At 34.7% G+C, this 12,606-nt stretch overlaps 2 protein-coding genes across 2 annotated transcripts; one reads left to right on the top strand and one right to left on the bottom strand.

Moving 5' to 3' along the window:
• On the top strand, nt 936-3,893 carry LOC104719310 (aspartic proteinase-like protein 2). The gene is made up of 10 exons (XM_010437203.2): nt 936-1,392; nt 1,583-1,712; nt 1,815-2,056; nt 2,167-2,391; nt 2,478-2,640; nt 2,714-2,784; nt 2,945-3,035; nt 3,249-3,324; nt 3,407-3,478; nt 3,570-3,893. Exons 1-10 carry the CDS (start codon nt 1,175-1,177, stop codon nt 3,716-3,718), a joined length of 1,437 nt encoding a protein of 478 aa, XP_010435505.1. The 5' UTR covers nt 936-1,174; the 3' UTR covers nt 3,719-3,893.
• On the bottom strand, nt 4,174-6,923 carry LOC104719309 (probable protein phosphatase 2C 74). Its single transcript, XM_010437201.1, has 5 exons — nt 6,131-6,923; nt 5,444-5,827; nt 5,239-5,356; nt 4,930-5,153; nt 4,174-4,770 (listed from the first exon to the last, which is right to left on the bottom strand). Exons 1-5 carry the CDS (start codon nt 6,404-6,406, stop codon nt 4,414-4,416), a joined length of 1,359 nt encoding a protein of 452 aa, XP_010435503.1. The 5' UTR covers nt 6,407-6,923; the 3' UTR covers nt 4,174-4,413.

Genomic DNA, 12,606 nt, shown 5'->3' with positions numbered 1-12,606 from the left:
TAATTTAATGTCGTTTCTTATCATGAAAAAATCTATCACAGTTCTGAATATAGACATCAAAGTTTACAATTCAAAAACTCAGCAACCTAATATCATTTAAATAGTGAACAAAAGTAAACAAAAAAAAGAACTTGAAACTATATTTGATACCGTAAAAAAAAAAATTATGAATCAACATAGCCAAAGATAAAATTGTAACATTTAAACATTGTCTTAATTCTTTAAATATTAATCCGCTCGTAGTGAGGTGTATCCTCTGGTTATAACTAAAACCAATGGTTACATGATTCATAAGTTGGACAAGAAAACATATAAAAAGAATGATAAGTTGACATTAAAAAATGATGTTACCTTTTTAGTACTAGTAGTGTATCTAAAGTGAAATTCTAAATCATAATCTACGAAAAATTATTGCTTGAGGATTTACCATTTTAATTTATTTTTTTACCTCAACAGTTTAAAGAATTGGGAGATTAAAGACATATTAAATTTATAGAAAATAATATGTTGCTCTCTGAAGTGTGATATTAAAGTCTCAAATAATAAGTTGGCCTAGCCGCCAAAAAACATTATTGAATCTATACATTTTCAAATGTTTCAAATGTTATAATGGACAAAATATTAAAATAATATGATAAATTCTTACATACATTATTGAATTTATTTTAAATAAATTATAACACAAAATTTCTCAAAAATAAAATCTTAAATTCGAAAAGTAAAACAAATGACTAAAAATATTACGTAGTCGCGCGAGAATTCTTAAATGTTACTCAACAATAAAGTTTTTGACTCTAAAAAAAAAGTTAAAATGCTTTAAGTTAATTCTGTTAAAATTCTGTTAAAATTCTGTTAATCATTAAATATATATTTTTCAAATAAACTTAAAAATCTCTTGAAAAGTAGAAATTGAGATTAAAAAAAAAAAAGTTCGTTCACCGTTGAAAACGCGTGGCTTTCTCTTACGTTTCCCTCTCTTCTCGTTCCCATGTCTCCCTCCCTTCCTCTGTTGCTTCCTTTGGTCTATCTTTCATATTCATTTCCCTTCATCACAACACAAACTCGTTAAAAAAAAAATCACCAATAGATTATTTTTTAATTCACATCATCACCAGAATACAATTCAATTTAGATCGGAGATTAAATTCTACAGTTACGGCGGTTGGTGGTGGCGATGGATCTGAGTATAAGAGTTTCAAGAATTGTTGCGGCCGTTTTCATTTTGTTGATCCAACTTGTCTCCGGTAGTTTCTTGTTCAATGTGACTCATAAATTCGCCGGAAAAGAGAAACAACTCTCTGAGCTCAAATCTCACGACAGCTTCCGTCACGCTCGTATGCTTGCCAACGTTGACCTTCCTCTCGGTGGTGATAGCCGCGCCGACTCCATCGGGTTTCTCCTTCTTCTTATAATCACTCTCACCCTCTTCAAATTTTCTAGATTGGATCGTGTTTTCACATTTATAAGATCAAAATGCTTAAACCGCCGAATTAAACCGGAAACGAATTAACCGGAAGCCCACATTTGTCAAATTTTGGTTTCCAAAATGTTACTAATGAGAATTGCATTTTGTTTTCTTCAGTTTATACTTCACCAAAATCAAGCTTGGTTCGCCACCAAAAGATTACTATGTTCAAGTTGATACAGGAAGTGATATACTTTGGGTTAATTGCGCACCGTGTCCTAAATGTCCTGTGAAAACTGATCTTGGTGTAAGCTTCTCTTCTTTATAAACCCCTGTTGTTTATCGAAACTTCCTTCTTACGAGCTATGTTTTGGATTCTCAGATGTGTATGTTTTCGTTTGCTGTGTAGATACCTTTATCATTGTATGACACGAAAGCTTCCTCGAGTTCGAAGAAAGTTGGCTGTGAGGATGATTTCTGTTCCTACATTATGCAAATGGAGACTTGTGGGGCGAAGAAGCCATGTAGTTATCATGTTGTGTATGGAGATGGAAGTACAAGTGATGGAGATTTTATAAGGGATAACATTACATTGGATCAAGTTACTGGAAATCTTCGAACTGCACCCCTTTCGCAGGAAGTTGTATTCGGGTGAGTTGAGTATATATAGGCATTAATCACTGCATCAGATGTTTCATTGAGTCATGACTCATGAGCTTGCTTCCCCTGCTCATCAAAATAAGGATTCCTCTGTGAGACAGGTGCGGAAAAAATCAATCTGGGCAGCTTGGACAAACTGATTCAGCAGTTGATGGTATTATGGGTTTTGGACAATCAAACACATCTGTTATTTCACAACTAGCTGCAGGAGGGAGTGTGAAGAGAGTCTTTTCACATTGCTTGGATAATATGAATGGAGGTGGGATTTTTGCTATTGGGGAAGTGGAATCTCCAGTAGTGAAAACAACTCCTTTGGTTCCTAATCAGTAAGTCATTAGGCATTTGTACCAGCGGTATATACATTTTAACTATTGGTGGTTCTTTTAGTAACTTTTATATAACAACTTTTTAGGCTACATTACAACGTCGTTTTAAAGGGATTGGATGTGGATGGTGAACCTGTTGACCTTCCACCAAGCCTAACTAGTTCTGGTGGGAATGGAGGAACCATAATTGACAGTGGTACCACTTTAGCTTACTTACCACAGAATCTGTACACCTCACTAATTGATAAGGTGGAATTCTCTTTTCACTACTTGTTTCTAGTTTAGTCTCACAACCCTCTGACATGGTATCTTCTGTATATAGATTACTGCTAAACAACCGGTGAAACTGCACATGGTACAGGAAACTTTTGCGTGTTTCAGTTTCACTTCAAAGTAAGATAATGAACTTGCTCTCTGGTCATAGTTTTTTTTTTATTTTTTCGAGACCAATGGAGGTCTTTAGTATAAGATGCTCTGAGATATTACATGGATCTCGATTATTTTACATGCTGCAAGTTTTTGTGAGCTAAGATATTCTTCCTTGTACTTGCAGCACAGATAAAGCATTTCCGGTAGTCAATTTTCATTTTGAAGACTCACTCAAAATGACTGTTTATCCGCATGACTATCTTTTCTCGCTTCGTGTAAGTTAATAATATGCAGCTTCCCACTTTCATGTGTTTATTATAAAAACAAGATAGTTAAACTTGGTTTTGTTGTGGGGAACCATATAAGTTCAAGTTAGATTCAATTGCACATGTTCTTTACTTTTTTTCCAAGTATATGTTTTGTATGAATAGTTCTACATAGTTGATATGAATTGTCTCATCCCCAAAATTTATGATATTCCCAAACAGGAAGACATGTATTGCTTTGGTTGGCAATCTGGTGGGATGACGACTGAGGACGGATCCGATGTGATCCTTTTGGGAGGTAAATTTTCAGATCATACACCATAACATGTGTTACACTTCAAGTGTCTAAACTTCAGATTTGGTTTCTTTTTCATCTGTAGATTTGGTGCTTTCAAACAAGTTAGTAGTATACGATCTGGAGAACGAGGTGATTGGATGGGCTGACCACAACTGTAAGTCTTTAAAACTCAAGAACTAGTTAGATGACGCATATGGATGATCAAAGAAGAAGTCAAACACACCAAAATATTTTGTTTTCGTTAGGTTCGTCAAGCATCAAAGTAAAAGATGGATCAGGAGCGGCTTACGCACTCGGAGCAGACAATCTCACAGCGGGTTCTTCGGTGATTAACGGAACCCTTGTAACGTTATTGTCGATACTATTTTGGGCGTTCCATTCTTTTACTTCATAGCTTTGCTAAAAAAAAAAGAAGTTCATTGGTTTGATTATTTGATTCATTTGATCCTTTTGTGGGTGTGATTTGGCTTCTCGGATCATGTAATTTACATAGACACTCACCTCATTCTTTGTTGTATACTATACACACACTCTCAATGATAAATATATGTACTGTTTTGTTCAAAACTCTTTTGGCGGTAATATCTTTGTTTACTAATCTTTTCATTTAACTGTTTCTTTGTAAAAATACTTATCAAGTTCGACCGACTACAAGAATAATAGTAGTAGTTAATGTTGATAATAAACTACACCTAAGTAAAATACATTGAAGAATGAAACAATACAAATTCCAAAAAAAAAGCAATTAATGTAACACTAACTATAAAAAATACTAATCAGTTTCACTGAAACCATAGTTGTTTCACACAAGTGACTCAAAAAAGCCTGATTTGTTTTCAACAGTCAAAAAATTCTCAAATAACTGCTGCCAAAAAACTCAAATGCAGCATCAGAAACTTTATTAACAAAGGAAAGAAGAGATTGCAGCAAAAAGTATTACAACGATTTGGAAGAGAAGATATGTACAATCAGCCACACACAAGCGGGCGTGTAACACTAATTTACCCAATTGAAATAACCAAAACAGTAAGTGTTGACAGAAACATAAGAGGATAGGAGATATTGAGCTCCGGCCTCTTTTCTATCTTCCTACTCTTTGGTCGGGACATATACTGGGAGATTCACAAGTGTGTCGATTCTGTTGACTCCATTGAGCTCAGGCGATCCGGTTCCTGAGTCTGGAGTTGATGTTGATGCTGTGTCTCGTTCCGGTCCAGTAACGCCATTGCTGATGTGTTTTTCCTTTGAGAAGGAAGCAGTTGACAAACTGTTTGGTTCGGAGTCAAGGAAGAGGCAAACCACGGCACAGTCATCGACTTTCGAAGTTGGAAACTTCCATCTCCAATTCCTCACTGCAGCCTCCACCAAGGCTCTACCTGCTGAGGAACGTGTTGGAGCTTTGGCTACAATCTCTACAACCTCTTCATTCGTCAATGCATCCCAAATCTAGCAAATGTTTAAAGAAAATAAATACATACTCAAGACCAAGTTTGGTACATGAACATCCATTAACGTTTGGTTTCAATCCAATGTCTAGGTTTGTTAAGAGAATGAGCTCACTAAACTGAACTCATAGTTTTTCAGAAATACTTGGATTTATCTTACCCCATCAGTTGCCAAGACAACAAACTCATCCTTCTCGGTGAGGCGTCGGTATGAAACGTCAGGTACAGAAATGAGACCAAAGTCTTTCAGGCAAAAATCTCCGAAAGCACGTGCCATGGCGAGACCAGGTGAGTTGTGGTTAGGAAGCCACAGACGGGCAACCCCCGGTTCATCTCGAAGAGCAAATATACGTCCTTTGCATCTCTTTATCCTTTCTGCTTCCGCTGGAAACAAGAAAACTCAATTTATTAATTAATTGATAAACCAAAAAAAAGGCTTTCAGAGGCAACTGTATGAATTGTAGCTAACCTGGAACATCTGGTTTGAGATCTTCAGTTAGTTGAAAAGGAACAAGTTTATTTTCTTTGTTCCTTGTACCCAGTACTGCTCTTGAATCCCCAATATTTCCGATAACAAGATGTTGACCCTGACGAAAAAACAAAACAAACGATCAAAAATGATTTTTATCATGCAACAAACTGAGAAACAACATCAGAACTTTTAGTCCAACAACCTGCTTGACCATGGTTACAGCAGTAGTTCCACTGCAAAAACAATCAACATCCACTTGCATCTTCAATTCCTTATCCATGAATCTGTAGGCTTTAACAATTGAGCCTATTAGTGTTTGAACCATATCTTGATCCTTTACGTAATCCTTATTGTAGACTCGGGATTCTCCATTGGCAGATATATGTACAAGGTTTTCCGAGATCTTTCTATCACCACTGTTGAGGCTGATCTCTTTAAGAACCTCCTCACAAGACACATAAGACTCCAAGTGTGAGCCTAACTTGAGTGGAAGCAAATCTCTCACTCTCTTTGCAGCAATGTGACCATATGGACCATGCCCATCAAAAACACCACAAAAAATTGTGTCCGCCATAGACCCAAAATTCTGAACATATAAAACATGTAACGACCAGGATTACTAAACATCTATAAACCATTAAAACAAACAAACCATATGTTCCAAAAACAGTAGAAATGTAATTAGCTTCCCTGATAAGTAGATTAATTGTTTCATTAAGTAATGAATTTTTTAACACTGTAGCTCTAGATTGCAAACATACTGACTAAAAATAGTTTCAAGACCTCATCAGAGCAACAAGAGCCATAGGGAACAAGCATTCCAATTCTGGCAGTTTCTAAGGAAACAAAAAGAGCAAACAACACATGTGGGTGATGTTAGCAAACTCACCTCCCAGACAATCATGGCGTCCTGATTAGGGCCTTTCTTGCCCTGTTGAGAGAAGAGAGAGGCGGTGTCGGTAGAGCCATTCAAGAACAACCTTCCAGGGATCCTATGGAGAAGTGGCTCCTCGGTGTTGTCAAAAGAAGAACTACAAGACCTTGATCTCCTCTTGGGAGGCCTTCTCCTTCTCCCAGGTCCAGGAACATGAGGTGAACCATGGAGAGATCTCCTCCTAGTCCTACTACTTCCTCCTCCTCCCCCAGATGATAAGCAGGACCCCATATCAAGGGCCCTGAATAAACTTATCAGGCACTCCAAACCACCAACACAATCAAAACCGTTGTTTTCAGGTGATGGACCTTTTGGAACCCTTTTCAATTCAGTTATCGCCAGGATTGTCAAATTGAACAAAAAACCCTTTTCGATTTGACCTCTGAATTCTTCACAAGGGTGCTTCAAAGGAATCAACTTTATAGCTCTCAGAACAAAACAAAACTGTAGAATCAGACAAAAACAAGAGCCTCCAAGAATCTTTAGTTCAAAGCAGAGAGTCCTTATAAGATTATTCAGAAATAGATAGATGATTGGTTTATCCAGAATCTCATCCACAAAACAAAAAGAAAAAAAGAGAATCTTTTCGGAAATAAGAGGAAGAAGAGAGTCGCTTGAAGGTGGAGATAGAATCGGATCCAAATGGAAGGAATCAGAATCGGATTTCAAGGAACAACCACAACTTCTTCCGATAATGGCGCTCTGTTTTTTTTTTCTCTTTGTTCTTCTTCTATGTATATCTCTCTCTAATCTATACTTTATTTTTTTAGTATTTTGAAGTTTCTAATTTTATTTTGACAGCTGGAATTTTTTTTTTTGTGTGTGAATTGTTTTTATTTATTTATCAAAGTGTGTGAAATAGGGTGTTCCTGGTCCAAAAGGAATAATCTCGCAGGAGGAGCGTGGGTTCTGCGAAATCAAGATGGCATAGTTTTGATGCAAAGCAGAAGAGCTTTCAAGAATATCCATGAACTCAAAGAAGCTCAGTTTTTATCTCTTATGTGGGCAGTGGAAAGTATGAGAAGCCACAAGGTAAATAAGGTTGTGTTTGCGTTTCAGGATAACTCCTTGTACAAGGTTATCAACCGGCCGGATGCTTGGCCTTCCTTTCGATACCAAGCGACGGAGTTACGTCTAGCTTTGGATAGGATCAAAGACTGGAATATTTTTTTGGAGAACTCAATCTCAAACAGAGGGGCTCTCCTCATAGCTAAAAGTGTAACAAGTGAGGGTAGGCTTCAATCTTATGTTGCCACTAACCATCCCTCTTGGCTTCAACAGGTGTTTCTGGAGGAACAACTCTTGCCCGCTGTTTGATTTTGAGTTTTGGTGACTATCTGAATTTTTTGTATAGGCCCTTGCTTTGGTGATTGTAACAAGTGAATTTTTTGTATAGAACTAGAAGGGGGTCAAATGCTTCTACAGCATTTTAGTCGGAGATCTATGTAACAATCGGTTGGTTTGCTTACCTTATATCAATATAACATCAGATGATCAAAAAAAAAAAGTGTGTGAATTGCTAACTTTTATTATTCTGAGTCAGAATTACTGACCAAAAAGAGTTTTATTCAAATAAATTACAATTATTGTTTAGCAAAAGACAACTAATGCTCTTTCCGTTTTCAACTAATTAGTTGATTATTGTTTCTGTCTTTTTTTTAATTGATCTCAATTAGTATTGAGAATAATTAATTGATTATTTCTGTCTTTTTTTAAATAATGTATATTTTATTTAATTTATTATTTAATTAATAAGAGAAAACTATTGATAAAACTGTTTTTAATCATAAATAGTATTGAGAACATAAATGGACAACTAATTTGAAATAAATAAATAAAATTTTTGAAACGGTAAATTATGAACTATACTATTTAATGAATTTAGATAATTCCAGTTAAGAATATATCATCCTACTATATTAATTGGGAAATACAAATATGAAACTAACATTAAAATGTGTAAAAGTTTACATTCAATTGCCATTAGAAAAATTTAATTAATTAATTAATTTTTATTAATTATTAATAAACAAAAAAATCGTAGACAGAAAAAATGAAATTAAATCTACAAATTTAAATAAAATCTACAAAAGTAAATAAAATCTATTCGAATCTAAACTAATTCGTACTTAAAAAAATATTCTTAAAAATTTAACAGCTAAGATTTTAAAAATCTAATTTAATAAAATCTACAACTACAAATTTTATCAAAATTTTTTACTAGACCGGGTTAATTCTTTTATCAAAAATCTAATCAAATAAAACCTATATCAGTTCAGTTTAACAACTTAGATTTTATAAAACTAATAAATAATATAATAACAAAATAATTTTTTACAATTTTTTATCAAAAACAAAAAATTTAGCTTGCGGTTATCCGCAGGTTAGTACCTAGTTTATATATTAGAATAGATGTAGTCATAGCTAGCTCTTTAATGATGTTGCTAATTTACATAAATTATCTAAAACTACAATTTCGCGTGAGGTAGATATTAAATCCGGGCTTTTACTGTGGGCTTCCAACTCAAAATCAATTAGCGATGAGTGGAGAGGTCCTAACCCTTTATATATTACTTAAATCCCTTACATCTTTCCGATGTGGGATATTTTATACTCACACCCCCCTTACGCTCAGGCATGACCATCTGAAGTGTGTGCATATGTGGGAACAACATCAACGGGGTGGCCCAACAAACAACCTGCTCTGATACCATATTAAATTCGAGCTTTTACTGTGAGCTTCCAACTCAAAACCAATTGGCAATGAGTGGAGAGACCCTAACCCTTTATATATTACTTAAATCTTTTACATGTGATATTTTACAGAATGAAGCTTCGAAGTTCATACAAAATTCATCTTCCAATCCATCTTAGTCACTCAATAACAACTAAAATGTGATATAGGAATTATCGATGTTTCTTTGATTTTAATAATTCTATGCTTTCACGTTAAAATGTAATTTAGAAGTTTCGAGAAATAAATTATTTTATATAATGATAAAAATTTAAAAATATAAATGTGTCTATGTTATGAGTCCGTTTAAAAGCCAAGTACATAAAATATGTATTTGTAGTTATATATTTTAAGTTAATTTTTGGTTTTCTCTCCACAAAGTGTGTTTAATATAGTTGTATTACTCTTCCTTCAGAGTGTATGCTAACTAAGGTTCAACTCAAAGCAGTAACATTTTATTTATTGTTATTTTTTTAGCTTTTCTGTTAAGTTTTTTTTTTTTTTAAACAGCCATTTTTCTTCGTTTGTGGCCTTAAAAACACTTAGAACCACGGCTCTGTTTACATCTTATCATTTATGGATGCATATTATAATTTTCCACTTTCTACCTTTTTAGCTGTGATAGTTGTTTGGATTTCATCTCACTAATAATTGCTAGTTGTAGTTGCATAATTTTCGTTGAAAACAAAATAGAACAGGAGAAGCAAGGATATGTTGCATAAAAAAAGGAGAAGAAAGACAACTCTATTGTTCAGAGTTTATTAAATAGTTAGAGTAAAGTTAAAAACAAAAAATTGAATTTGGTCTAGACATGGTACAAATGCACTTCTTGCACTGGGTCAGTGCTGGCCTGATCATACCTTGTAAGCTTGAATGAGGGAAGTTCAATCATGGATGGGTTCTTCGTTTGGAAACCAGAAATGTCATCAGTAAGACCAAGACTTTGAAAAGATTGTCTCAAAGTAACATTATCAGCCAATGTCTCATTTGTAGCCGGATGAGTGTCAGCTTAGACATGTGCGGGAGGTGCGAGGACACAGACTCTAAGGGTTCAAAAAAAAAATTTACATGTAACTTTTTTTTTTTGAAAAAAATAGTATATGTTTAAGGGTTTTTTAGAAAATAGCACTGGGTATAGGTAAGATTTGAGTCGGGTCCGGATCAAGTGGTCAAATTAATCTAACACAATTGAAACCCATTTCAACTATCTTTTTGGCCACGTCATCCACCTGTTGCTTGCTCAGTTCTTCGGCCACTACAGGTTGGAAATTGTATGGCTAATTCACACACGCCAGTTTCACTCTTTGCCCTTTTTCGTCCATGATCCAACAAGACTTTGTAGAGAGAGAGGAAAGGCCATGTTGTTTCTGATGAAGGAGAAGAATGAGAAGAAGATGGTGAAGCAAAACATACGTTTTAGATTTTTTGTTGTCTTCATGTTAAATGTATTTAGAAAATTTGGGGGGTTTGTTTTTTTGTGTTAGGTGTTGGTGAATCATTTCGAAGGGACTATATATAGTTAAATGCTTTAGAAGTAAAGTTGAAGTTATCTATGGGTATTTAAGTTATAAGCTCTTTCGTGAGTTGGGAGGAAAACAAGCCATGGTATCATGAGACAAAGTTGGTAACTTTAAGGGTTCAAACACACAACACAACTTATAAACCGGTAGGATTAATCGCTTATGTTAACGATCTAATCTAACAATGGCGTCGAAGCCATCATAACTTCTAATTAAATTTTATTTTAGTAATTGGATCCTAGCCACTCACGTCGATCCGAAAAGCAAGAGGATCATATTCGTAACGAAAGAATCTTTTCCATAAAAAAAAAAATGAATATGAATTAAATCCCCTTACCGAATAAATTTGACTTGGGAAACTTAACATGTCTTGTCTATTGGATTTTGAGAAACTAGGTGAAGAAAATCTTAGAATAGTGCATTAGTTAGACAAATAACGCATAAATGGAACAAAATGGTATATTGTTAGATGTTAGGACAAACACATCGCTTATGAAAACGACTTTGTGATATGTCTCATGTGACTTTTCCCTTTTGCATTCCTTTTTCCTCTTCAACTATTGTGATAAGATTTTTCGACCCAAAAAATTGGATTGGTTAAAACATTTATTCTACTAACGATATTCTTGAAATTTTAATTACGAAATTAAAGATCAAATTGGTTGGCTTTAAAAATAAATGAAGATGTAATAAAAAACCAAAAAAATAAAGAAGGTTTATTTTACATTTTCTTTTAGATCATGAATTATCTTACAATTCATCTTAACTTCACTACAAAAAATACCTCGGTTAACGTCGATTGTTATTGACCTTAAATGTTGATATTGTAATGTCTGCAAACCAACTTTGGTGTTGGGTGTCAACCGACACCACATAAGTTGGTTCGGGCTACGATTTGTTTTTATTTTGCAGTGGGCTTGCTGGTTTGGGGGAATTAAACCAAGAGCCTAGAGTAATGAGGGGAGGGAATCTTCTACTCCTTCTTACGTACTTGGGTCGCAACCATGAATGGTAGGGGAAAAAGGAGATAGGAGTTGTGGTAGTTGTTAGAGCCGAGTTTGGTTGTGGTCTGAGAAGCGAAGAGGGCTGAGTTCTAGTTGTGCCGTGAGAGTAGAAGAGAAGGGAGCAGTGTCGTCTGCATTTGGGGACAGATGTAAAGGAAGCTCAGCACTCTTGGTGGAGGATGATGGAGAAGGAGGCTCACGGGAGAGAGAGAGAGCCACCCGCTAGAGCGGAATGGAATATTCCCACCCATCACTCTTGTTAGTTAGTCACTAAGGAGTGGTTGGTTGTGCCTAAGTACTAAGATGAGATGGTGTTTTGGGAAACATGTTTAAGTGAAGCTTGTTTCGGGAAGTGGGGACAAGTGGCTTGTCTGGTAGGATGTTGAAAGAGTCTGATGCGGAATGATTAGAGTCTACGAATGTAATGTGTTTGTTAAATTGAAGTACGTTTGATGATTGTGTTATGTGGATTTTGATTATGGGTTAGTTCGACCTAACCTTTATTTGTGAAAGTTTTTTTAAGGAGCAATTTGCCAGTTATCTCATCAGAATTATGAGGTTATGCTGAGATTGTTTCCTATCTGTTATGTGCGAGGATTGAAAATTCGGTGCAGTCGTTTCAAATATTAAACTCACATAAACCAAATAGCATCATTTTAAAAACCGTTATAATATTGTATGACGTTAAGTATTTTAGCATCAGTTTAACAAACTATGTTTACTTTTACGTCAAAAATTTGAGTAAATTGTTTTATGTGACACAAAACTTAAAAATTCATCGTTTATATAATCTATGTATATTTTTTTAATTAAATTTCTTGTTATAATTGAAACAATTAGAAAATAAATGAAAAAGATATCATCAAAGGAGAAAACATAAAAAGTGAAATGTGTCTCTAATGAAATTTCAGTCGGTTTATCAACCGCTGGCAAATTTCCTGGTTAAAAAAATCTTACGTTGGTTTAGATTGTGATGTAGATTAATCTGTTGATGTTTTGTGTTTGTGTGTTTACGATGATGAAAAACATAGTAAGAAAGTAATACTGTTATCGATCTGAAATTTGAATGTATTACAAACTCGATTGTGTTGTGTTACATAGACTCGATCTATACTTATATGAGCCCACTATTGTGTTGTGATAACAGACCAGACAAAACTCTTTGATCAAAAT

Source organism: Camelina sativa, chromosome 10 (assembly GCF_000633955.1).
Source record: "Camelina sativa cultivar DH55 chromosome 10, Cs, whole genome shotgun sequence".
Classification (NCBI taxonomy): domain Eukaryota; kingdom Viridiplantae; phylum Streptophyta; class Magnoliopsida; order Brassicales; family Brassicaceae; genus Camelina; species Camelina sativa.
This window is presented reverse-complemented; position numbering and strand designations above follow the sequence as displayed.